Raw genomic sequence first — 24538 nt, 5'->3', positions numbered from 1 at the left:
GCACCTGCGTGCACAAGACCACGGAGGGGAAAGGGCTGCACCGAAACACCTCGGCCGCCCTTAACCACAGGTATCCCCAGAGCAGCACTGGGACCCGGGGAGCGCGCCGCCGCCCCGGCAGATGGGAAGAGCGCTCCGGCAGATCAGAGCCGCGCGCCGCTGCCCTTTGTCCCGCTGGAAGAGCTCCTCCACCATCCCCGCCGGCTGGACTTTGTCTCCCCTCTCTTCTGCAGCCAAAGACAGGAACAAATTAACATTTTCAGCGTCACAACCCGAGCGAGCGGCTTCGGGGGTCGCAAAGCGAGGCAGCCCCGCCGCTGCACTGCCGGGGGCGGAGGGGGGGGGCTGGGGTTTTGAAACCTCCTCCCCAAGCCCCATCCCCAGACCGGGGGAGCTCTTGCCCACGGAGCTCCAAAGGACCCCGTGCCAGCTGCACGTGGCTTTGTGGGGTCGGCAAGGCACAGCACCCCGCGGCAGGAGCCCACCGCCAGCCACCCGGTGAGGGGGCGTTCCCGTGCTGGCTTTCGCCCCGTTCCAAGTCATCGGGGTGGAGGAGAGAGAGGATGGAGGAACTTCCCTCGAGCTCATCATCGCTGCTGCAGCCTCGTTTCCAAAGGCAACGCAGCTTATGCAATGACTGATGCCTGTCCCTCCCGCCCCCACCAACTTCGGGATCCGCCGGCTGCTTCGAACCCCGGCCGAGGGGGGGGGGGGGGGGGACGACGCCTCCGAGGTGCCCCCGAAAAGGGGAGAGGCCGAGCAGCAAACCCCGGCGCGCTCTCTGCCTGCAGGGAGAGGGCGGCTCGGTGCCAGCGGCTCCAGCAACCCCGCACGGGTGTCAGCGGAGAGGGGGACACGAGCGGCATCGCCGCCGCCTCCCTCTGATTTGGGTGCCTGGAGCTCCAGTGGGGGGGGGGGGGGGAGGCCAGGGCCTCCAGCCCCCCCCCCCAAACACCGGCCATGGGTTGGACGCTGCCGTCTCCGCCACGGCACCGAGCGCCAGCGGCTTCGCGCCGAGGTGGGTGCTAAAAGGGGGCAGCGAAAGCTTCCCCCAAATCCCCCCATCGATAAATTGGGCTCCAGGCTGCCGCCTTCGCCAGGCCCTTCCCATCTGGGCTAGAGGGAACCCGTCAGCGGAAAGCTGCGCGAGCCAACTCAAAACCCCAAATCTCCGGGCTTTTAAGGGGGGGAAAAAAAAACAAAAAAAAAAACAAAAAAATCAGGCTCCCGCCCCACGCATTAAAACGTCTCCAGGAACTTCTCCGCCGGCGGCTCCCCGCTGGCCGGGGCTGCCGGCTCCGAGCCCCCGGTACGGCGCGGCGAGGCTGCAGAAGAAGGGGGGGCGAGCAGATCAATCCCGGCAGGGGCCAGACGTGCGCAGCCTGAAAAGGAGCCACTCGGTGCGGGGCCACCGGCCGGCCCCGTTACCGGCCCCGTTACCGGCCCCGTTACGCAAGGGCCGGGGGGGCCGCGCTGTCACCGCAGGGCAGCCGCTGCCGCTCGCAGAGGGAAAATGGGGGCGGTGGGGGGGGTGTCAGGGGAATAAAAGCGGGGGGAGCTGAGGGAAGTTACCGGGGGGGGGCCGGGAAGGAGGGGAGGCCGCCTGCTGCAGGAACTGGGGGGTCCCTTTATTTTCTCCGCAGAAGCGGGGACCCGCGGGGCCGCTCTGCTTTGTCGCAGCGGGGCCGCCGGGGGAAGCGCCGCGACTGCAGCGGCCGGGACCGGCCCCAGCCCCGCTTCGGCCCCGGTCCCGGTCCCGGTCCCGACCCCAGCCCCGGCCCCGCTCCTGTCCCGGCCCCCCTCGCCCCCCGGCCCCAGCCCCGCGCCCCCCCGGGTCCTGAGGGCGCCGCCAGCGGCCCGGGCCCGAGCGCAGCCCCCGCGGCGGAGCCCCCCCGGCCCCAGCCCCGGTCCCGGTCCCGGTCCCGGCCCCAGCCCCGCGCCCCCGGTCCCGGCGGGCGGCTCCGCTCCGCAGCGCGGCGGCGGCGAGGGCCGGGGCCCCCGCGGCGGGAGCGCTCCGCAGCCCCCGGGGGAGCCGCGGCGGGGCCGAACCGGGCCACAGCGGGCCGAAGCGGGCCGCCCCGAGCCGTACCGGGCCGCCCCGGGCCGCGCCGCCCCCCGCGGCCCCGCACTCACCTTCGAGGGCGCGGGCGGCAGGGGCGGCCAGCAGGGCCAGCAGGCACCCAGCGAGGGGCAGCAGCAGCGGCCCCATGCCGGCGGCTCCCGGTTCCTCACGCCGTGCTGCCCGCGGGGCGGCGCGTCCCGGGCCCGCGCACCGACATCCGCGGAGGGAGGGGGCGCGGGAGGGCGGGGGCGGGCAGGGGAGGGCCGGGCCGGGCCGGGCGGGACGGGGGGGCCGGGCCGGGACTGGGGGGGGGGGTCGGGGGAGAACCGGGACCCTCCGGCCCTGGGCGGCGGCGGCGCCGGGGGCTGCGGGGCGGGGGCGGGGGCGGGGGGGGCTGCGCGCGCCGCCGCCGGGGGATGGAGCGCGCGCCGCCGCCCGCCTGACGTCACCGGGCTCGGGCCGCCGCGCGGGGGGGGGGGGGTTGGGGGAAGGGGGGAGGAGGGGGGGGGGGGGGGGGAGGGGGGGGGGTCCTACGCGGCGGGCACGCATGCGCGGGAGGTGCCGGGGCTGCGCCCCCCCGGCGGGGCGGGGGTGGAGGGGGGGCAGGTACCGGGATGGGGGTTGGGGAGGGGGGCGGATGGGGGGGAGTAGGGGGCGGGGAGGGGGATGGTATGGGAATAGTAGGGGGGGGGGGGATGGGGATGGGCATGGGGATGGGGTGGGCATGGTACGGGGATGGGGATGGGGATGGGGATGGGGATGGGGATGGGGGGGGGATGGGGATGGGCATGGGGATGGGGATGGGGATGGGGATGGGGATAGTATGGTATGGTAAGGTATGGTATGGGAATAGGTATGGGTTTAGGTATAGGTATGGTATCGGTATGGGTATGGGTATGGTGTAGGTATGGGAATTGGTATGGGCATGGTATGGTATGGGAATAGGTACAGGCAGAGGTATAGGTATGGTATCGGTATGGGTATGGGTATGGTATGGTATGGGAATAGGTATGGGCAGAGGTATGGGCATGGTATGGAATGGGAATAGGTATGGGTATAGTATGGGAATAGGTATGGGCATGATACGGGTATGGGTATGGGTATAGTATGGTATGGTGTGGGAATAGGTATGGGCTTAGGTACGGTATCAGTATAGGTAGGGGCTTGTTGTAGGTATGGGAATGGGTATGGGCATGGTATGGTATGGGAATAGGTATGGGCAGAGGTATGGGCATGGTATGGAATGGGAACGGGTATGGATAGAGGTACGGTCATGGTGAGGGGATGGGTATGGACATGGTGTAGGTTTGGTATAGGTATGGTATGGGCATGTGTAGGTATGGACATGGGTATGGTATCAGCAGGGGCATGGGTATGGGGGACAGGGGCATGCTGTAGGGACGCACATGGTATGGGTACGGTACCAGTGCTGCCCGCCGCCCCCACCCCGCAGCATGAGGCCGTGGCCCCAGGCCGTGACCCCCAGCCCAGGGTCCCGGCAGCGGGGTCCCGCGGGGGCCAGGCCATATTTTGCTCATCCAATGCTGGGTCCTGAGCGCGTGGCTCACGGTCGGAGCCGTGCTCGGGCTCAGCGCCAGCTCCTGGCAGGGGGATGCGCCGTGAGCCCACCTGGGGGGGCCACGGGCAGCGGCTCCGGCCCCAAACAGCCACGGCATTCCTCTCACCTCACCCAAACATCCTTTTCTCCACAGGGAACGTCTCATCCCTGCCCCGGATGTTTGTTAGCAAGAGTCTCCGTCACCGCGATCTGCGTTTTGGGCCGGTCGGGGCGGCAGCCGCGCTGCTGGTATTTGCAATGCTGCCGAGGCCCCGGGGACCCACCCAGGCTGTGGGGCTGGGGGCAGCGCGGACCCCCCAGCCCCACTGACCGCGGGGCTGCCCCAGCCCCGTCCCTCCTTCATCGGCTGCACGTGCGTTCCTTCAGCACCCCCTGGGCAGCGGCCCATCCCTCCACGAGCACCGCGGCCGTGGCTCTGACGTCAGAGCCAGCGCCGTGACGTCAGAGCCAGCGCCGTGACGTCATTCTCCTCGCCGTGCCGCTGCCGCACGGGGCTGAGTCTGGGTGCCACAGGGGCCAGGGCAGCACCAGGCACCCACCCTGCGGCCCCTCTGTGGCAGGAGCCGCCCGCGCCCCCCCCCCGATGACGTCAGCAGCCACAACGATGACGTCACACGCCTGCCCCCCCCCCCAGGGAGGCAATGCCGGCAGCGGTCTCGGGGGGAAGGCGGACGGGAGCCAGCCGGGAGGGGCCCATCCGAGGCAGTGCCGTGCCAGATGTTTGGGACCAAGGTCCAGATGTGCCTGGGACGCCGTGGGACAGCGGTGCCCGGGGGGGGGGGGCACGGCACAAAGGGCCGCTCCGCGCCACGCAGCCGAGGCCCCGCGGGTTGCGCAAACCCCTGCGAGCGGAGGTGGCCGGGACAGCAGGGCCATGGCCACGCTCTCGCCAGGATTCCTCCCATGTGCCCAGCGCCGGTTCCCATGCGCTCAGCACCGGCGGCTTCGTTCAGGGCCCCCCCGCGGCTCCCAAGCCGGGCGGGGGAAGCCCGGTGCCCCCCTACACCCCCAGAGCGGGCAGCCCGGGGGGGGGGTCCTGCTGCTGGAGGGAGGCCGAGGAGGGGGGTGCCACAGCAGGGCCCCCCGGTCGCTGACGGTCCCAACGCCCCGGTGAAACGCGGGCTCCGTGCTGCGGCCACGTCTGGCTGCGTCCCCCCGAGGGGGGCTGTGTGCCCCCCGGCCCCCCAGGGGCACAGCTCTGCCCCACGCCGCCCCGGCCCCACGCACGCCGCGGGAGGCCTGCAGGAGGGCATCGGGGGGGGGGGGGGGGGGGGGGGGCGAGGAGCGGCGGGGACGAACGCAGAGCCCCGGCCCCCGAGGGCGCTGCCACCGGTGCCCGGGGCAGGGGGCACGGCCGGGCCTTGCGCTCGGTTCCCCGGGGGACCGAGGAGCCGTTTGCCCGAAGCACGGCGTGTCCCGGGGGGTCCCGTCCCAGCAGGGGGGGGGGCAGCCCCCAGGTTCCCCCCCCCCCCAGCAGCCCCCACCCGGGGCCTCGGGCACCCCGCGGCCGGTAACGGGGCCCCGCGGCGGGACCCCGGTGCGGCAGCGCCCCCTGGCGGCCCCGGGGCGGCTCCGCACCGAGCGGGGGGGGTGGAACCGAGCGGCCCACGGGGCGCAAACGGCCCCCGGCGCACCGGGACCCCCCCCGGGCGGGGACAGCCCCCGGGCCTCGCTCACGTCCCCGGGCAGCTCCCGGGCCCGGCCGCGGGCCTCAAGCCCCGGGACGCGGCTGCAAACCGGGGCCAGGCCCCGGGCCCGTTGAGCAGCAAAGCGCCGCCGAACGGGTGCGCGGCTCGGGGGGGGGGGGGCCCGGTTCCCGGTTCGGGGGGGGGGGGGGGGGGGGGGGGGGGGGGGGGGCGGTGGGCTGCACGGTGGCGGAGCCCCGGTATGGAGCAGGTCGGGGGGGGCAGCGCGATGTGGGGCAGGTGCGGGGCGGCCCTTCGGGGGGGGGGGGGGGGGGGGCACAGAAACGGCTCCGCAGCGGGACCGGAGGCGGGGGGGGGGGAAACTGCGGGGACCGGGGGGGGGAACGTGGGGACCCGGGGGGGAGAACGGCGGGGAGCCGGGGGGGGAGCGGGGCCGGGGCCGGGGCGGGGGGCCCCCCCGCGCACCCCCGCGCGTCTCCTCCCTCTTCCTGGCGCTCGGCGCTTTCCGCCGGAGCGGGGCCAGCCCCGGGAGCCCGGCCCGGCCGCGCCCGCAGCCGCAGCCCGCGCCGCCATGGAGTGAGGGGCCCCGCGGCCCGGCCCGGCCCGGCCCGGAGCGGCGGCTCCGCGAGGTAACGGCACCGAGCACGGGGCGGGGGGGACGGGACGGGGGAACCGGGGGCGGGGGGGGGCGGGGGGGGGGCCGCCGGCACCGCGGGCCCGGGGGCACCGGGAGGGGCCGGGCCCGAACGGGAAGGGGCGAGCGCGGCTCGGGACCCCCCGGGATGGCGGCGGGACCGGGGCCGTGGAAGCCCCGGGCCGGAAGGAGGCGGCGGGGGCCGGGCCCGGTGAAGGGGGAAGTCGGCGGCTGGCTGCGGGGCCTGTGCCCGGCGGGACGCGGCCCGGTAACGGGGCCTTCCCCGGGCCGATAACGGGGGCAGGGAGGGAGCGGGGCCGGGCGGCAGCGCCCTCCGGTAAGTCCCCGCTTCCCGGGGGGGGGGGGGGGGCTGCGGGGACGGGGGGGCCCAGGCTGCGGCCTGGGAGCAGGGTAACGGGGCCTGGGGGGGGGCTGCCCCGGCCCCCCCGCCCCGGCTCGGTGCCCGCACGCCGTGCAGCTCCGGTTGCCCGCCGCAGGCAGCGGGGCTGGCAGCAGGCCCCGGGGTGCGGGGCAGCGCCCGCGGGACCCATCCTGCGGCCGCTGGGCCCCCGGCACCGTCCGGAGCGGGGCCTGGCGCACGGAGCGGGGCTCCCCGCAGGAAAACCCAGCGGCTTTTCAGCCCCCGGCGTCAGGAGAGGCGGCCGCGGCGGCTGCTGCTGGGCTCCGCAGGTGCCTGCCCACGTCAGGGGGGCAGGACGGCGAAGCGGGGGCCTGCAGAGCCCCCCCCGGGGTGAGCCCGCCGGAGCCCAGCCCGCTGCTCGTGCAGACGGGGACGGACAGCAGTGCCGGGGTCCCTGCGGGCTCTTGGCAGCCCCAAAGCAGCTGGAAGCCCGGCCCGTGCTTGGCGGGGCTGCCGGGCCCAAAGTCCAACGCGGGCGGCTACCAACGGCGCGTATGGACCGGGCCGCTGGCACCCTGTCTCGGGGCGAAGGGTGCGTGAGGCAAAGCGAAAGCGCCTGAGCGCAGCCCGGGGCACCTGGCAGGCGCCTCTGGGGGCAAGGGCTGCGGCAGGTCCCCAGGGGTGGGAGCTGAGGGCCTGATCCTGCCCGGATTCCCCGCGCTGTGAGTCACAGCGGGGCTGGGTCAGCTGGGGAAAGCCGTGCTCTTCTCCGTCCGAACCAGGAGGGCTTTCGCTGCAGGAGGGCAGGGGGCTCCGGCCAGTCCGTGCCACCGCACGGCCTCCGCAGCATCCTCTGCGCCGTGTCCCATCGGTGCCGGGACCGAGGTCCCGCATCCTCACCTTGGACAGCGAACGCTGGCAGCGTTTGCCTCCCCGGCGGCACGGGGAAACTGAGGCGTGTCGAAGGCGGTGACAGCAGCAGGCTGCGTCCCCATGGGGACGTGGGAGGGAGGCTGCTGGCAGAGCCAGGTGTCCTGAACTTCAAGCACTGGAAAATCTGAGCGTCTGTCCCTGAGGAAGTCCCAGGGAAATCTCCGCTGCACCTTGCGGAGGGCAGCGGGCCGCGCGCGCCTGCCAGCCACCGGCTCCGTCCCCAGCCGGCCCTCGGCAGGGCCTGGCCCCATGGGGGGCGTGTGCTGGGGGACTGGGGGGCGGAGGGGAGCCGGATCCCTCGGGGGGTCCCTCACAGCCCCGTTTCCCCTCGCACAGCGCAGAGGTGGCACCAGGAGGTGGGCGCTGCTCTCACGAGGCGCCGGTGGTGGATGGGTGGCAGCGGCGAGGCGCTTGTCAGCTCTCACGTCGGGGACGTGGGCTCAGCTTCCCACCGCCCGCAGAGCGAGCAGAAAGCCCGTGCTGGGCAGCGGGGAGGTCAGCGATCCCCCTTCGGTGCCAGGGCCCGTCCCGCCTGACCTCCTGGCACCGCGTCCCTGCTGCCACCAAGGCCGAAGCCCGGCGGGGTGGGGAGGTAGGAAGAGGGGGCTCGGGGCGGAGCTGCCCCCCTGCGCCATATCCTGCCCCGCCATTGAGCCGGAGGCGCCTCGAGGCCGCGGGGTTTTCCCAGGCAGCAGCTCCCAGCCCCGCACGCGAACGGCCCAGCCCCACGGGAGGGGGGGCCCTGTCCGGGGCTGCCTCCACCCGGTTCCTTTTCGGGGGGCACGGAGCCCCGCCAGCGGGGGATTTGTGCATCTGCGGCGGCGTGGGCACGCTGCCCACGGAGCTGGGAGCTGCGCCCGTCGGCACGGGCGAGCTGCGGGGCTGGCTGCTTCGCCCAGGGGACGAGGCAGCGTCCCCGACCCGCAGGAGGGGTGGCCTCGTCCGGAGGCCTGGGTCCGCGTCCTGGGGCCTGCCGCAGTGCTTCCTCTTCTCGGCGCTGCAGATACGTTGATAGGGCAAACACCACGTGGCCCGCCAAGCGCCAGCTGGTACTGCAAAGTGCAGGAAACCGGGGCGCTGGGCACGCCGGCCCTTCTCAAGGAAACCTCAGCCCCGGCCGGGGTACTGTTACAGGAGCACGGGCTTGGCAGGGGAAGGCTGTTGTGCAGAAGGAGCAGAGGAGGCAAACACGGAGTTATGGAAACTGCAGCGAGGACGGGAAGGAAGCGTGGCACGGCTGGGCCGGAGGAGCTGCAGCGATTGACGCCAGGAGGGGACGGGGCCGTCCCCTGCCGCGAGCTCCTCCAAGCCGGCCCTGGGCTGGTGGGGATGAGGAGGAGCGCGGCGTCTCCTGCAGCCTCACAGCAAATTCAGGCATGCCCAGCTCACGCTCCACGTTGTTGTGTACAAGCCGGCGGCTGCCTCCCGGCGCTAAGCAGAAATACAGGTTTTAACGAGGAAGGGGGACGGGGATCGGGCCTCCGAGGATCACAGGATGGGGGACGGCTCTTTTCTCCTGTCTCCAGTCCCTGCGTACCAGCAGCTCTGGCCTCTCCTGGTCCCTGCCTTGCAGGGTCCCTGGGGGGTGGTGAGGGGAAGCAGCAGCCGCCGGTGGGTTTCCCCGGCCGAGCGAGCTGTGGAAAGGCCCCGGCCCCAGCTGCAGCAGGTGCCCTGAGCGGGGCCGAGCTGCCTGGTGAGCGCTGGGTACGTTTCCCCAGCCGCTGATCCCTGCAGGGTCCGTCGATCCCCGCAGTAAATCATCGGGGTGGGTTCGTGCCAGCGGAGTCGGGAGCAAATTCGCTGCTGGGAGGCCCAGGCACGGCACGCAGCGGGGCTGCTCCTCCAATCGGTGCGGGATCCCGGGGGCTCGAGCACCTCGGGGGCTCCCCTTGCCCGGCCCCAGCGCGTCCCGGCCCCAGAGCGAAGGCGGGGGCGAGCGGCCTCGCTTGGCGGCCGGCAGCGGGCCGCGGTTGTTTTGCACTCCCTGCAATGTTGCCCTAGTGACGTTGGCTCCCTTCCCTCCGCATGGTTTCTCAGAGTCTCCGGCGGCTCCACCTCCTCCCTGCGCCTCGGCTCTTGCCGCGCGGCGAGGACCCGCTGGGGAGAGCAGCCGGCCGCGGGCGCACGTGACGCCTCCCCCTCGCTCGGCTGTTCGCTCTCAGCCCCGGCGAGACGCGCTGGCCCGCGTCCCGCAGGCCTCCCGGTCCTCCGAGGGCCGGAGCCTCGCGTCCTGCTGCAGGATCCGGCCTCCACCCCGGCCGGGCGAGGGGCAGCCAGGAGCGAGGTGCGTCCGGGCCGGGCGGCGCGGCGGCTCCTCGCCCCGGCGAGGGGTGGCGCGGAGGGGAGCTGGCTCTGCGGCGGGGCCGCGGGATGGAGGACGCGAGGGTGGCGGGGAGGAAGGGAGCAGGATCTTGGGAAGCGGCCCGGGAGGCTGGGCTGCGGAGGCGGGGTGAAGTCCGCAGGCTTTAGGCGCTGCTGGAGGGCGCAGGGTGCGTCTGTGCCAGGGAGGCGCCGCTGGGGTTGCGAAGCCCAGCTTGGGGGTGGTGGGAGCCCCCAGGTCTTCCCCGTGGGGTTTCCTGTCTCGAGTCATCGGGCCCTCTCCTTGCTTTCCATGGAATCTGGAGACCGGTTTGTGGGGTGGCTGAGGCATGCCCTGGGAAGTCGTTTTCCTTGGGTGGGGGTGGCTGGGGAGGTTTCGGGGAGCAGCTCGGCCACCTCGCCTCTGCAGGGCTGGGGGTCAGGGCTGTGTCTTGTTCCTGAAAGCACCGCGGCAGGGCCGTTTCAGCAGGCGCTGGGGCTTCGCGCTCTTCTTGCTCCTGGCGGCTTTGCCATCTCTCCTGCGCCGGGCTCAGCAGCGCTGCCTGCCGCCCCGTGTGTCCCTGTGCCCGTGGAGCAGGCCCAGGGATTCCCCAGAATTGCAGGAAACCGAGGCACGAGTGGGCTGCCAGCCTGCCAGGATTGCCCAAGAGGGATGATCAGGGATGGGTGCTTCCTGCTCCTCCTCTCCGCGCAGCCCCGGCCGTGCCAAGCAGCAGGTTCAGACGGCGGAGGGACGGGGCAGTAGTGCTCGAAGGAGCCTTCGGGACCGGGGGACGGACCCGTTCGCACGCGGCCCCAGCCCAGCCGTGCGGACGACAGGGTTGTGGGGTGCCCGCAGCGCCCCCCTTCTCCCCGTTCACCTCCCGTTTCCCTGCAGGTAACGGTTCCCAAGATGTCCCTCTGGAACATCGTCTCCCACATGCCGCCGGAGGAGTTCAGCAGCCTCTTCGCAGAGTTCCCCCGCAGCCTGCGCTGCCTCCTGGCCGACTGGCTGGAGAACCAGCCCTGGTGAGTCCCCGGCTGCCCCGCGGGGCTCTGCCCTGCCCCTCACCGCTCCCGCGCGCCCGGGATGGGGCCGGGGAGCATCCAGCTGCCCGCAGAGAGGGCTGAGCCCCCAGCCAAGGGGGCCCCAGCCTGGCCAGTGCCCGAACGTGTGGGTGCTGGTACCGGGCTCCGTCCACGGCCCCAGGTGAGGTAAGCGAGGGCGCCCCGTGCATCTGCGCGGGAGCAAGAGGAGATGGGGCCGGAGATGGATGCGCTGGTGGTGCAGCTCGTGGTGGGTCTGAGCGCCCCGATCTGCATGGGAAGGGAGCTGGGCAGAGGGTGCAGTGTCAGGTGAGGCTGGTCGGGGTCTGTCGGTGCCCTCAGCACCCTAGCAGGGTCTGGACTGGCTCAGTGCTGCGTTCGCAGTGGCGATAACCGTGGGCGCAGCCTGGCCAGCACCCCTGGTTTGTGCCCAGAACAGAGAAATAGCAGCGGGTTAATTAGCAGCGTCACGGTCTCACCCAGGCGTCCCCGGGAGCGGCCTCAGGAGCTGCTTCTCCTCCGCACAGCGTGGTGACCGGGTTGCAAACGGGCAGGAAATTGGACACGAAGGGGCTTGGCCACATGTAGCCCCCGGGGCTGCGCCGCGGCAGCAGGCGAGGGGCTGCTCCCTCCCGCGGGGGGGGGAGCGCGGCGGAGGGTGGGTGGCAGCTGGGTGTGCGTGTGGGAGAGGTTTCAGGAGGTGACGTCCTCTGCGACGAACCTCGTGATCTCGCTCAGGGCGCCGTTCAGCCTCACTCGCAGCTGTGGGGTAGCAAATTTCCCCCAGGAGTCCAGCCGGCACTGGGTGACGTGCCGGGACAGCGGAAGCACCGGCGTCCCCTTCCTCCCCGGTGCGTGCTCGCGGGGAGGGCGGAGGCTTCGTGCCCACCCGGCCTTCTCCCCTTCTCCCCAGGGAGTTCATCAATGGCTCCGACGCCTTCTGCACCAGCATGGCCAGCGGGATGCTCTCGGCCATGCTGGAGAAGCTCCGCAGTGCCGCCGGCAGCGATGGGCAGCAGTGCCAGATCCTCCAGCAAGTCAGCAACATCGAGGTGCGCGGGGGGGGCGGGCGCGGGGCCCCGAGGGCCGTGTCCCACCGGGACGGCAGCAAGCAGCCACGGGAGGCAGGGTTGTTGTCCTGCCTTGGGTTTGCTGCATCAAACGCCGCCGAAGGGGCCGATGCTCTGAGCCCGTCCCCTCTCGAGGCCGGAGCCGTCCGTGACTCGTGCGGACTCGGTGCCGGCGGTGGGGTTTTGTGGGTGCTTCGGCAGGACGGGGGAGCTCATCCGTGTCCCGGGGCCAGCCCCCAGCTCGCCACGGCACTCGGGCCCTTCGTGGCCACGATTCCCCCCTGCACGCCGGGTGCCGCAGCTTCCCCTCGTGGGCCGCGTCCCTGCAGCCCCTTGGTGCCCAGGAGCTGCCCCCGCGGGGAACCCCCGAGCACGTTGGCACTCGTGCAGCCTCCTGGCCGCACGTTCCCCATTTTCTGCTTGAGCGTTCGATTTCTCCTTCCTCCATGCGGTGTTTTGTGCCGTGTTTCCTCCTGCTGCGTGTGCATGTGTACACTGGGTTTCTTTTTCTGGGCTCTTTCTCTGTTTACTGAGACCTCTGTGAATTGCTCTCTGTCTCTCTTCCTCCCTCTGTGATTGCAGATTAACCCCTCTACTCTCTCTCCTGCCAGTGGAGCTCTTAGAGTAAGGGCGGAACGGTGCTCGCGCCCAGAGCCCGGTTCTGGTTGAAAACCCTGCTTTTTTGGTAATATACAACATTTGGGAAGGGGTCAGTTGTAGTCATAACTTCTGGGGAACTGGGTGACTTTCATGAACAGTGTTGCTGCTGGCTTTTGAAAATATGCAGATGCTTCGGCTTTTTTTTTTTTTTTTTCCTTCCAATTTAAGTTACTCAAGAAGAGCCTCCCTCCTCCCATTGTTCCTCATCCCGTAACAGCAAACCCTTTTCCCTTCCAAGCCCTTTGTTGTGGGAGTGCGCTGGGTGGGAACACGGGCTGCGGGCGGCGGGAGCTGGGTGCTCTTGCTCAAGGCAAACGTGGCCAAGGAAGCAGCCGGGGCGGGCACGGCCCCTCTCCGGGGGGCACGGGTGCTTCGGGATGGGGCCGCGACGCAGCGAGGGTGCAGCTCCGGGCTGCCACAGCGTCTCGGGAGACCAAACCCAGGGCTTCGGTCCCCTAAACCCCGGTGCTGGCAGGGCTGGCGCTGGTGCGGGGCCGCCGGCACCGCGTCGGACGCGGGGTGGGCGCAGGGGGCCAGGGGCGAGTGGCGGAGCTGCCGCCCGGCCCGCAGGGGAAGCCGCCCAGCGCGCCGTCCAGCGGTTCGCCGTTGCTGTTTAGGGAAGTAGCTAATTTGGGAAATGTGCGAAGGCCCGGAGGAGCTGGCGCAGGGTGCGGGGAGCTGGAGCCAGACGGGAAATTCCTCTCCCTGGGCTTGGTGGAAAGCGCTGATTCACCCGGGCCAGGGGTGGCCGGGAACGTCTTCGCCAGGTGTAGGGCTGCTGCCTCTTGAGGGGATGCTTACAGAAACAAGGAGTTGGGGTTGGCGTTGGGGTTTCATCTAAAATTGCTTCGTGTTTTTCATGCACGGTTTAAAACCGGAAAGGTTTTAAAGGTTTTTAAAATTTTTTTTAAGTTTTTACGGTTTTAAACTGGTTGTGAAGCTGGAAATTGGTTATGTCACAGCCGCGCGTCAGCCGCGGTCTCTTCCGCGTGTCTGGCCGTGAAACCGCAGAGATCGGCTCAGCGCCCTTCGCGTTGGGCTGGGGGCCCGAAACACGTGAGCGGGATGGGCTGGGGGCGGCGGGGCACGCGTCCCGTCCTAACACCCAGGGCCTTGCTCCCCCCAGAGCGCGTACCGGCGGGACCCGCTGCGGCTGGTGGCCGTCCTGAAGGCGATCCTGGAGGGCGAGAAGGCCGCCGTGCTCAAGAGGGTGCGTGGCTCCTGCCCCCCGCCGGGGCAACCCATGGCCGGGCCGTCCCCGGACCCCGCTCACCCCCCTCTCCTCACCCCAGGACCGCCACCTGCCCCTCAGCTTCCACCGGCGGCAGGAGGAGCTCAAGTTCAGCCTGGGCCTGCAGCGGCTGCAGCACCGCGTCCGCGAGGTCCAGGCGCTGCGGGAGCGCAGCTCGCAGCTGCGGGACGGCTCCGCAGGTGAGGGGTCGGGGCGGGATGGGTCCGGCCGCGGGGCGTTGCGTGGGTCTGCCGTGGGGCGCGGCGGAGAGCAGCGTGCCCCGGGGCGCCGGCAGCGCCATGCGGGTGCAGTCCGGCGCTAACGGGGCCGCCCCGCTCCGTCCTCCCCAGCCTCTCTGCCGCTGAACCCACAGCTGAAGACAGAACCGAAAGCCCCGGAGAGCGTGAGTGGGGCTGGGGCAGCGGGGCAAGGCGGAAATCCTGCGGGGGGGGGACAGGGCTGAGGGGCACGAAGCAGCTCAGGGGGCACGGGGCCGGTGCGGGGCTGCGGGCTGTGCCGGGGACGCGGTGCCATGCAGAGCCCCGTGGCTCGTGCTGCCCCCCAGGAGCTGCCCACCCTGATCCTGGAGGCCACGAAAGAGCTGGAGGTGGCCAAGCAGCAGGTCCTGAAGAGGATCCAGATTTGGAAGAGGCAGCAGCAGCTGGCGGGGAACGGAGCGCTCTTCGAGGAGAACCTAGCACCGCTGCAGAAGAGGTGGGGTGGCCATAGGGGACCCGCAGCAACCCTCCTGCCCTGTCTTCTCCCCCGGGAACAGGGGCCCTGCTGGCCTGAGGGGCTCCGGGACTGCTGTGGCCCCGTTTCGGCTCAGGGCGCCCTTTCCCCGCGGTTTCCTCGCAGGTGTGAGAGCCTGGTCGAGGTTTATTTCCAGCTGCACCAGCAGGTGATGGCGGCGAGCGCAGAGCTGGGGCCCGAGCTGCTGCCCCGGCTCCTGGAGCGCTTCAACGAGGTTTTATCCAGCCTGGTCAAGAGGTAATGGACAGGGAGGGCGCCGCGGGGGCAGAGGGTGGATCTGCAGAGGCTGGTGGCAGAGCTGGCTGCCCTCGTCACCGTTGTCACCCCTTGTTCCCCCAGCTCCTTCCTGGTGGAGAAACAGCCCCCGCAGGTGCTGAAGACCCAGACCAAGTTCCAGGCGAGCGTCCGGTTCCTGCTGGGCCCCCAGCTGCTGAAGGCGTCCACCAAGCCCTACATGGTGCGGGCTGACATGGTGACGGAGAAGCAGGCGCGGGAGCTGGCGCTCAGCGCCTACGGCAACACCCTGAGGTGAGCGGCCGGCCAGCGCGAGGGCGAGGGGGCTGTGCCCCCGCTGCGCTGCCCTGACCCCCGCCTCTGCCCAGCGAGAGCACGGGGGAGATCATGCACAACGTGGTGGCCCTGGAGACCAACCCCACCAGCGGGACCTGCTGCGCCAACTTCAAGAACGTGGTGAGTGCTGCTGGCCAGGGACAGGCTCGGGGCTGCGCCGGGATGTTGGGAGGACCCCGGGAGGGCTTTGTGGGGGTCTCGGGGCTGTTGGTCGCCTGGGGGTGACGCTTGGCTCTCCCCTCCCTAGCTGCTGAAGAAAATAAAGCGCTGCGAGCGGAAGGGGTCCGAGTCGGTGACGGAGGAGAAATGCGCCGTCCTGTTCAGCACCACCGTGGCCCTGAGCCCCAGCAACCTCACGGTGCACCTCCAGGTACCGGCCCCTCTCCTCGGCAGCACCGAGCGTCCCTCAGGCACCCGGGTCCTGCCACCCCTCGCGGCCCTGGTCCGGGCTGGGATGGCCCCGGGGCGGCCTCAGGGCTGTGGGACGCTGAGCCCGGGCTGAGGGGAGGGCGCTCCGTGCCCAGGTCCTGTCTCTGCCCATCGTGGTCATCGTCCACGGGAACCAGGACAACAACGCCAAAGCCACGGTGCTGTGGGACAACGCCTTCTCGGAGATCGTGAGTGCCGCGAGCGAGGGCTGTGGGGAGGGGCTGGGGCGAGGGAGGACCTGCCGGGGTGCCAGGGCTGGATCCGGCTCCAGGACGAGGAGACTCCGGGGCTGGGCCGGGGCGGTGGGCAATGTCCCGATGCGGTCTCAACGCTGTCCTGATGCGGTCTGGCCCCGCCGCAGGACCGCGTGCCCTTTGTGGTGGCCGAGCGGGTGCCGTGGGAGAAGATGTGCGATACTCTGAACCTGAAGTTCATGGCAGAGGTGCAGACCACCAAGGGGCTTCTCAAGGAGCACTACTTCTTCCTGGCCCAGAAGATCTTCAATGACCACAGTGCCAGCCTGGAGGACTTCCAGAGCCGCAGCGTCTCCTGGGCCCAGTTCAACAAGGTTACCGGGAGGGCTGGCCAGGGTGGGCAGGGGCCAGCATGGCCCTGGGGAGCCTCACAGCCCTCTCGTTCCCCAGGAGATCCTGCCCGGCCGGGGATTCACCTTCTGGCAGTGGTTTGACGGAGTCCTCGACCTCACCAAGAGATGCCTCAAAAGTTACTGGTCAGACAGGTGGGTGCCGGGGGGGCCGAGTGGGGTGTTCACGGACCAGGCGCAGGGAGTACTGGGTCCCGTCCTGGCACTGGCACGCTGTCCGCCTGTCCTTTCCTCCAGGCTCATCATCGGCTTCATCAGCAAGCAGTACGTCTGCAAGCTCCTGAGCACAGAGCCTGACGGCACCTTCCTGCTCCGCTTCAGTGACTCGGAGATCGGGGGCGTCACCATTGCTCACGTCATCCGGGGCAAGGACGGTGAGACGGGGCCACGGGGGCTGCTGCCAGCACCGCGAAGGGGAGAGCGAGGTCACCGCGGCGCGGGGGCGCCGTGCGTTACGGGGGGCAGGCAGTGGAGCCCCGGCCCGTGTCACCCGCAGGCTCCAGCCAGGTGGAGAACATCCAGCCCTTCTCTGCCAAGGACCTGTCCATCCGATCCCTTGGCGACCGCATCCGGGACCTGGGGCAGCTCCGCAACCTCTACCCCAACACCCCCAAGGACCAGGCGTTCGGCAGCCACTACAACAGTGAGTGGTGGGAGCAGAGGGGCCCCGGCCTCGGGGCTGCCCCGGCTGCAAGGCTGTGGGGAGGAGCAGGGGGGGCTGCGAGGGGGGCAGAGGGATTTGGGTCCCGGGTCCTGCTGGCCCCAGGGGCTGCCAAGGCTGGCGCTGCGTCGTCCCGCGCACGGCGGTGGCTCGCAGCTGCTTCTCCTCTCCCCGCAGAAGAGCAGACGGGCAAGGACGGCCGCGGCTACGTCTCCACCGCCATCAAGATGACGGTGGAAAGCGAGAGGTGGGTGGGTGCAGGAGGCTGTCGGCGAGCCCCGGTGGAGGCGTGTGCATGGGCAGACGATAGCGGCCAGCCTGAGCATCGCTGCTGGGCACGGGGATTTCTGTCTGGGGGAAAGGGGGAAATGGGGAGGTGCTCGTGAGCGAGGAATCCCCCCCCCGGGGAGCCCGAGCCGCAGCGGAGCCCAGCTCCACGCAAATCCCCCCCGCGCCCCCGATGTCAGCGCCCCCAGCGAGTGCTGGCTTGCACGCACGCCCCTTTGTAGACGGGACCTTGCAGAGTCCTGCCTGTGCTGAGGGGGTCGGTGCGCTTCTGCAGGGACCAGCTGCCCCAGAGCACTGCAGGGGGAGGCCCCGAGCCCCCCCAGGCTCAGATGTTCAGCCTGCCCGTGCTGCAGCCCGAGCTGCGCCCCGAGAACCTGCAGTCGGTGCTCAGCCCCATCTGGTGAGTGCCTGCCCAGGGGCAGGGGCAGCTCCCCGGGCACGTGCTGGGAGGGGAGGGGGCCGCCCTGGAGAACGCCCTCACCTGCTGACCCCCCACCCCCCCCCGTCTGCACTCGCAGCCCCCCTGCTCCCTTCTGCTCCCAGTCCATGTCCAGCTACCCCGCGGGTGAGAGCAACATGAACATGATGGTCCCCGAGGGCATCGGATCCTCCTTCCCCAGGTAGGAGCAGTGCCGCGATTGGGGTGGGGACGGGTTGGACCCCCCACCTCCCCCCGGCACGGCTGGGCCGTGTTTCCCCCCCCCCCACACGCCTAAAACGCTCCTGCTCCTCCCCACAGCACCTCACCGATGCTCTCATCGTCCCTGGTCATGGACCCTGCGCTGCCCCGCTGCCAAGACCTTGCCTTCAGGAACCCTATGTAAGAGCTGGCGCGTGGCTGGAGGGGGGGGCACCCTGCCCTGCCCCCCTTCCCCGGGTCCCAGGGCATGCACAGATGGGGGAGCGGGGACCGCCCCCAGCTGACCAGTGCTCCCAGTGCTCAGCCCAACTGGTGCTGCCCATGAGGAGATGCGCCCCAGCCCCTAAACCAAGCACTTCTCCCCTGCGTCCTGGGGCTGCCAAGCGCCCTGGGGGCAGGGAGGTGCCCCCTCCATCGGCCCCCTCTCCCCCCTTTGCCCCCCAGGAGCTTTATGACCAACCAGTACATGCCCGGGGAGGCCTCCCAGCTGCTGCCCGGAGGCCCCTCGCCGGAGCCACGGGATGAGGAGATGCCCGAGCTGGCCCCGTTCGCGCCGATGGACGCGCCGCTGCAGAGCTCCCCAAGGTGGTAAGCACGGGGGGGCCGCGGGGTGCCTGGGGGGGCTGCCCTGGGTCACGCTGCTCCCGCTCCCCCCCCAGGATGGCGCCCAGCATGGACCTGCCGCCCGGCTCGGAGTTCGACCAGTTCCTACAGGAGATGTCCCTGGAGAGCCCCGCGCTGTGCCCCCCCTTCACGCCCCCCCTGCAGCGCAGCGGATACCCCAGCCCCAACGCTTCGTGCTGGGGGCTGGGGGAGTCCCGGTGGGACGACAGCGTCCGGCCAGGGCACGCGTGAGGGGGCTGCGGGGGCCGTGGGACTGTGAGCCCCGACGCAGCCTCGTCTGGGCTCCTGGACTTGACACCATTTGCGCCGGGGTGGAAGACTCTGGCAGGGGAGGGGAGGGAATTTTGCGGGGGGGGGCAGCACTTTGGGTGACACCCTGCCCCCCCCCCAACCTGTGTATACGCTGCACTTTGGAGCACGGAGCCGCTGCCTGCCCTTGCCGCTGCCAGCGGGGGCCCCGACCCGCGTGGGGGTGCCCCCGGCCTCGCCGCCGAGCTCGGTGCCCCCAGCCCACGCTGCCGGGCTCGGCCCCCCCGCGGGGGCCGGGATGAATCAGCTGCAGGGGCGAGAGGCGGCAGCGGGAACCGGGGGGGGCTGAACGCGCCAGCCCGGCGCTCGGCAGGGCCTCCAGCATCCCGAGGGATGGGGGGGGGACAGAGGGACCCCCCCTGCACCAGCCCAGCTGGGGGCCAAGCCCCTCGTCCACCCGGGACCGGCACCTGCTGTGGGGTTTGTGAGCTGCCCCGTGGCCCCCCCCCAGCGTGGAGGAGGGCCAAGGCGGGGAGAGGGGAGCCTGGGGGCGTGGGGGCAGGAAGATAAGCCATAAAATAAAGTTTTATTCCAAAATAACAAAATAAATAATCTACTGTACACGTTACAAAGGAAGAGTCGCTAATGCTCTAAAAAGACACCACACAGTCCTAACGGGGGGGGGGACCCGGGGGCTGGGCATGGCTTGCAGAAAAGGGGGGGGGGAGGGGGCAGCAAGGCCCCAGCGCCCATCAAACACCTGCTTTGTGCTGGGGGGGGGCTCCTGTGTGACCCCCCCCGGCACTCGGACCACGCGCAGACAAATTTTGGGGGGGCATACGGGGGGGGTGCGCGTGTGCTTGGGCATGTGCAGGGGGGGGCACCATCGTGGGGGCTGGGGGGGGGGGTATTTACAGGGGAGATGCATGCATGCGGGGGGGGGCAAGGGGGGGGCTTGCAGTGCGTGCGCACGGAGTGCTCGCACGTGCTTGCTGCGGGGGCGCCGGCGGCTGGAGCGCGGGGGCGCTGCGGGGGCGCGCGGTGCTGCGCGCGCCGGCACCGCCGTGGGCGGCCGGGCTGACGTGGGAGCACGCGGCGGCGGGCGGGTACGGGGGGGGGCCCTGTGTGGGGTCTGTACAGCGGGCTCAAGTCCATCGCGGGCTGCCCCAGCCCCGGCCCCTGGGGGGGGGGCGGCGGGGGGGCGAGGGTATTGCTGCTGCGGGGAGCGTCCCGCCGCGGCTGAGGTAACCAGAGCGTCCGTGCGGGAGGGGATGGGGATGGGGGGGGGGGCTGCGGCTGAGCCCCCTCCGGCACCTTGCGCCCACAGCACTGCTGGCACCCAGCCCCCTGCCCGTTATTGCTTCGTTAGTGGTGGCGGGGGGGGCTGCGGGGCTCCCGCCGGGCACCTCACTGCCGGCTGGTCTCCTGCTCCACCTTGATGGTGCCCCGGGGGGGCTCGGGGGGAGGCGGGGGGCCCCGCTCTGCCAGCCCGTCCTCGAACTCTGCGGGGAGAGGGGGGAGAGTCAGGGTACCACGGAAAGGGGGGGACGGCTCCCTCCGTCCCCACACGGGCCGCCCCCCCTCCCCCGAGTCCCCAGCCCCCTGACCCCCCCCTCCCACGGCCCCCAGGGGCTCACCTGGGCCCGGGGGCTTCCCCGGCAGGCAGGGGCTGAGCCGCCCCACGCGCTCGTGCGAGACCAGGCGGGCCAGGCGCAGCCCCTCGTCCATCAGCGTCTGCTGGAGGATGTGGCGGCTCCAGAGCCCGTGCGGGGGGAGGCCAAGGGGCACGTCAGGGGCCACGCCGGGCGGGGGCGTCAGCCGGGGACAGGCTACCGCTGCTGCAAAGAGAGGGGCGAGGGTCGGCGCTGGGGGTTGCGGGGTTCCGGCCACCACCTGCCCCCCCCCCCGGGTGCGCCAGTTGGAGCCCCCACTCACCCTGCAAGTGGCTGTCGAGGCTCTCCCCAGAGAGGCTGGCCGCATCCTCCTCCAGGCTGGCGCGGTACGGGGCCGCGTGGGGCTCCGGCCCCGCTGGCAGCTGCAGGGGCTCCGGGCGGCTCTGCTCGCCCACCTGCCGGGAACGTGCAGCTGAGCGCGGGGCACCGCAGCCGGGCCCTGTCCCTTTTGGGGGGGGGGGGGTGCTCCACAGTGCAGCCCTCGCCCCTCGGCGCCTGCCCGAGCCGGCGCAGGCAGCCCTGAGCACGCCGCGCGGTCACACCCACGCGTGGGCGACCGCCTGCCCACGCTCGCAGGTGTGCACGCATGCACATGCACGCACACCCCCGTGCATGCGCGTGCACCCCCCCCCCCCCACCTCCCCAGTGCCTGCACCCCGCCCCATGCATGGGGGCGTACACCCCGGGCACGCACCCACCTCCTGCTTGAGCCGCTTGGCCACGGTGGCTCCGCTCTCCTCGGGCTGCGTCCTGCGCGGGAGGGAGGAGAAAGGGCTGCGTCAGGCGCGGGGGCGGCCGCGCAGGGGCCCCGCGCCATGCATGCCCGCCCGGCCCCCCGCCACGCTCTGCGGGCAGCGCCAGCCGTGACGGCGGGCGTAGGAGGCCGCCCGGGCAGGGCGGTGCCGCGGGACGGCGCAGAGCGGGGCCTCGGCGCAGATGGAGCCCGGGGCGGGGGGGGGTGAAAGCGAGGAGTGACCCGAGAGCGAAGGGAAAGCGGCAGCGCGGCCGCAGCAGCCAGCACGGCGCCGGCAGGGGCCTCTTGGGGGAAGGGTGCAAGGGACGAGGCGCTCCCGCGTTGACCCCCAGCTGTATCCCCATCCCCACCCCAAGTGCTGTGCGTCCCGGCCGCCCCCTCCGCCCCCCCAGCACCTCCGAGGTCAGGCAGAAACAGCCTGAGCAAGGGAAAGGGGAACTCGGGGCCACGTGGCTGCGGGGGCTGCAGGCTCCCACCCCCGTCCGGAAGCACCGGTCGTGGTGCAGCTCCCACGAGGGCAGCCGGGGGCTGGGGAGGAAACCCCACGTGTGGGCAGGGGGGTGAGAGCCGCCCCCCCTAAGCCCCCCTGGGGACACTGGGCTCACCTGGCCACCTTGAGCGAGGACAGGTAGGTGCTCTCCCGTGCGACCTGCCGCGAGAGCGAGAAGAGCTCGACGCGCCGCAGCAGCAGCGAGTTGTCCCGCAGGCAGAACTGGGCGGCCGCCTCGTTGATGATCAGCTGGGGGCAGAGGCCCGGGCGTCAGCAGGAACGGAGCCGGCGGCGCCAGCAGGACCCTCAGCAAATGGCACCACAGGCTCCGGGCAGGCAGAGACCGCCTGGACAGGAGGGGACCTCGGCTTCCTGCAGCCCTGCGTGGTGGAGCCCCCACCCCGGCCTCCTACCTGGGACACAGCCAGCCCCAGAGCCACCCCAGCCCCCTCCCCATGCACCGGGGCCGGAGTTCCCCCGGTGCATTTGAGCCTGGACCCTCACCTCATGCAGGGTGAGCTGCTTGCCCTCACGGCGCCGGGCCTCGCCGCGACCGTAGATCGCGCTGTGCCGACGGATCTCCTCCTCCTTGTGCCGGTCTCCGTCCTCCAGCTGGAAGATGTGCCCCACGGCTTTGGCCAGCTTCTTGTTGAGCTTCATGAGCGCCCGCAGCTCGGCGTCGCCGCCCCGGGGGCAGCTCTGCAGGAGCCGCTCCACGCTCTCCGCCACCGTCTGCACCAGCTCCGGCTCCAACGCCTCAGCGCCCACCGGCTGCTCGCCGCTGCTCCCGCCTGGGGAGAAGGGGGGGCCCCCCGGCTCCTCGTCCCCGCCACCCTCCGACTCCGGGGTGCTCCTCCCTGGCCACGGCGGGGCCGCCGAGGGCGACAGCTTCTCCCCCGGCTCCGTGGGGCTGCGGGCCGGGGGCGTCCCTGTGCTGCTGCCCCCCTTGCCCGTGGCCTCGCTGGGGCTGGCGTGCCCGTTGCTGAGCGACTTGCGCCCGCCGGCCTCGGAGAGCTTGAAGAGGGGGATGCTGCTGACGGGCACGGCCGAGACGGGCTGGCTGAAGAGCCCCGGGTTGGAGGCCCACTCGCGCAGGGCCTTCTGGAGGCGGCGGACGTGCAGGGGCTTGGTGGCCATGCCCACCAGCGCCATGATCTCCAGGAACTCCTCCTCGCCCGCCTCGCAGAGCTGCTGCACGTCGTCCCCCCCTTGCTGGATGAAGGTCTCGTAGTAGCCCAGCAGGTTGGCGCGTTGCAGCACCCGGTACAGCTGCAGCTCCCCCAGCGTGCGGGGCACGGCCATGGCGAGCCTGTGGGACGGACAGCGTCACGCCGGGGCCAGGAGGGACAGACGGACACCCACGGCCCCCCCAGGTCAAGCTCGCAGGAGAAGCGCACCCCACACCCTTTGGCCCGGGTGCCTGGGGGTCCCCGCGATGGGGGCACACCCCAGAGGGAGGGGGCGCAGCGGGGCACTCCACAGACCCCACCAGGCCCCCCCTGCCCCTCGGGCCAGGTCAGACCCCATGGCCACGGCTCCCCAGACACGAGCGGGGCAGGGGCCAGGCCCGGGGGCACCCCCCCACCCTCATTTTCCCCCCCGGGGCCGTGCCCAGCACCCCCCGGACCCCCCCTCCTGCCGCCAGCAGCCCCCCCCAGGCCACCCGCGTGGGGCAGGACACGCACCCGGGGCTGTCCCAGCCCTCCCCATCCCCAGACCCCAGCGCCCCCTCCCTCCTCTACCGCTCCCCGACCCCCCCCGCTCGCTCCGACCCTCCCGGTGCCCCGAGCCCTCCCCCCCCCTTGCCCCCAGCCCCCTCCCGCCGCCCCCCGGTCGCTCACCGCGGGCTGGAGCCGGCTCCGGCCGCTACGCCCGTGCGCCCCGGGGAGAACCGCGGGGCATGGGCGGGGGCGCGGGGGCTCCGGGGGCCGCGCTCCGCTGCGGGCCGGGGATCCCGGGGGTGCCGGGAGCTCGGGGACCCGGGGGGAAGGGGGTGGGGGGGTGGGGGGGAGGCTCGGGGGTCCCGCGGCCGGGCCGTGCGCGCTCGCTCCGCCGCGCCGCGCCGCTTCTGCGCGCCGCCCACACGGGCGGTACCGTGAAATAGCAGCGGCCCCGGCTGCGCCGCGGCGTGGGAGGCCCCGGGGGCGGATCCCGCGGCTGCCGCCCCCGCTGAGCGCTGCGAGGGCGGCCGCGGCGGGGGGGCCGCGGGAGGGAGCCGCGGAACCGGCACCGGCACCCCCCAGGGACCGGGGGGGGGGGGGGACCGAAGGGACCGGCCGCGCCCAGGGCGCACGGTGGCACCGGGGGTCCCGCACCCCACGGAGAGCAGCGCGGGGACCCCCGGTAGCTCCCCGCCCGGGCCGCGGGGAACCGGTGGCGGCGGAGCAGCGGGGAACCGGGGCCGGCGTCCCGGGCGGGCGCTGCTCGGGGCGGCCGGTGCTCGCGGGGCGCACCCCGCAGCCGGTGCCTGCCGCGCCCGGGGGACCCCCGCTGCGTCCGGAGGATGCGGGGGGTGCCCCCCCCTTCAGCCCCCCGGCCGGGGGTCCCGCAGGGCCGGCAGCAAGGCGGCGGGGGGGGGCTACGCTCGCAGCATCTCCGGTTCCTGCGGCAACCGGGCGCGCCCCGGGGATGCTCCGGGGCGCTGCTGCCCCGTGCCGGCAGCCCCGCACCCACCCCCACCCCCCCGTGCCGGACCCGTGGGGGGGGGCCCGGTGCCGTCGGTAGGCTCCTGGGTGAACACCCCCGCGGGTCAGCCGCGGCTGCGGGTCCCGTCCCGGGGGGGGGGAGATGGGGAGCGGAGGGAGAGGGGTTTGGGGGACTGGGGGGGGGGGAATCCTGCAGCCCCCCGCCGCCTGCACCCCGAGGGAGGGTCCCGGCCCCCCCGGCCCCCCCAGCTCGGCGCTATTTATTTACAGCGCGGCTGGCGCCAGCCGCCCCCGCTGCCTCCTGCCCGGGGGGGGGGCCCGGGACCAGCGGGGGGCTCCGCGCCCCTCCCGGGGGGGTCCCGCTCCGGACCCTCAGCCCCCCCCCCCCCCCCCAAACTCCCCCGCCCCCGGGCTCGGGCGTCCGGTGCGGGGGGGCCGTTCCCAGGCCCGCCGCTGCCCCCGGCTGACGCACATCCTCCGCCCACGGCCCCGCCGCTTCCCGGCTTCGCCGCCCACGGCCTGGGGGGGGGGGGCCCGGAGCCCGCTCCCCGCCCCCGGCCCCCGCCGCCCCCTCCCCCGGGGGGGGGGGGAGGGGAACGGAGCCGAGCACCGGGCTCCCCCCTCCGTGGGTGGGGGG

General features: G+C 72.3%; 3 protein-coding genes across 10 annotated transcripts in view; 1 reads left to right on the top strand and 2 right to left on the bottom strand.

Annotated features, from left to right (window-relative positions):
- LRP1 (LDL receptor related protein 1) overlaps positions 1-2307 on the bottom strand; it is an 89444-nt gene extending 87137 nt beyond the window's left edge. For 2 of the 3 annotated variants that reach the window (XM_066985783.1, XM_066985784.1), the window contains exon 1: positions 2134-2307. In XM_066985783.1, the coding sequence (XP_066841884.1) occupies positions 2134-2209 (76 nt within the window). In that variant the 5' untranslated portion in view covers positions 2210-2307. The remainder of the gene's footprint in view (positions 1-2133) is intronic. The other variant, XM_066985785.1, reaches the window with a different exon arrangement.
- A 2986-nt stretch (positions 2308-5293) lies between these two features.
- Positions 5294-18971, top strand: STAT6 (signal transducer and activator of transcription 6). 5 transcript variants are annotated; one of them, XM_066985787.1, is made up of 22 exons: positions 5294-5425; positions 10412-10542; positions 11474-11612; positions 13417-13500; positions 13583-13721; positions 13872-13924; positions 14087-14235; positions 14380-14511; positions 14614-14802; positions 14877-14964; positions 15092-15214; positions 15369-15461; positions 15635-15841; positions 15918-16012; positions 16115-16251; positions 16374-16520; positions 16716-16785; positions 17101-17226; positions 17345-17446; positions 17566-17646; positions 17911-18054; positions 18126-18971. In XM_066985787.1, the coding sequence occupies exons 2-22, from the start codon at positions 10427-10429 to the stop codon at positions 18319-18321; spliced, it is 2610 nt and encodes an 869-aa protein (XP_066841888.1). In that variant the 5' UTR covers positions 5294-5425; positions 10412-10426; the 3' UTR covers positions 18322-18971. The 5 variants fall into 5 exon arrangements, with proteins under 5 accessions (XP_066841888.1, XP_066841889.1, XP_066841887.1 ...); XM_066985788.1 differs by lacking the exon at positions 5294-5425 and adding an exon at positions 5761-5916; XM_066985786.1 differs by lacking the exon at positions 5294-5425 and adding an exon at positions 6122-6258.
- On the bottom strand, positions 18905-23261 carry NAB2 (NGFI-A binding protein 2). Of its 2 annotated transcripts, none has more exons than XM_066985790.1 (7): positions 23098-23261; positions 21761-22565; positions 21372-21505; positions 20711-20762; positions 20275-20407; positions 19977-20174; positions 18905-19841 (listed from the first exon to the last, which is right to left on the bottom strand). In XM_066985790.1, exons 2-7 carry the CDS (start codon positions 22556-22558, stop codon positions 19747-19749), a joined length of 1410 nt encoding a protein of 469 aa, XP_066841891.1. In that variant the 5' UTR covers positions 22559-22565; positions 23098-23261; the 3' UTR covers positions 18905-19746. The 2 variants fall into 2 exon arrangements, with proteins under 2 accessions (XP_066841891.1, XP_066841890.1); XM_066985789.1 differs by having other exon boundaries at positions 19977-20177; positions 23098-23258.
- Positions 23262-24538: the final 1277 nt, after the last annotated feature.

Source organism: Anser cygnoides, chromosome 32, assembly GCF_040182565.1.
Source record: "Anser cygnoides isolate HZ-2024a breed goose chromosome 32, Taihu_goose_T2T_genome, whole genome shotgun sequence".
NCBI classification, from domain to species: Eukaryota; Metazoa; Chordata; class Aves; order Anseriformes; family Anatidae; genus Anser; species Anser cygnoides.
This window is presented reverse-complemented; position numbering and strand designations above follow the sequence as displayed.

Excerpts from the sequence above, each read along its gene's own strand:
- NAB2 (XM_066985789.1), bottom strand. The coding sequence starts at position 22,558 with ATGGCCGTGCCCCGCACGCTGGGGGAGCTGCAGCTGTACCGGGTGCTG. Across the intron at positions 20,763-21,371 it reads TCCTCGCTCAAGGTGGCCAG|GACGCAGCCCGAGGAGAGCG; the intron begins GTGAGCCCAGTG and ends CCTCCCGCGCAG. Across the intron at positions 20,178-20,274 it reads CCTCGACAGCCACTTGCAGG|CAGCGGTAGCCTGTCCCCGG; the intron begins GTGAGTGGGGGC and ends CTCTCTTTGCAG.
- STAT6 (XM_066985787.1), top strand. The coding sequence starts at position 10,427 with ATGTCCCTCTGGAACATCGTCTCCCACATGCCGCCGGAGGAGTTCAGC. Across the intron at positions 13,501-13,582 it reads AGGCCGCCGTGCTCAAGAGG|GACCGCCACCTGCCCCTCAG; the intron begins GTGCGTGGCTCC and ends TCCTCACCCCAG. Across the intron at positions 15,215-15,368 it reads ACCTCACGGTGCACCTCCAG|GTCCTGTCTCTGCCCATCGT; the intron begins GTACCGGCCCCT and ends CTCCGTGCCCAG.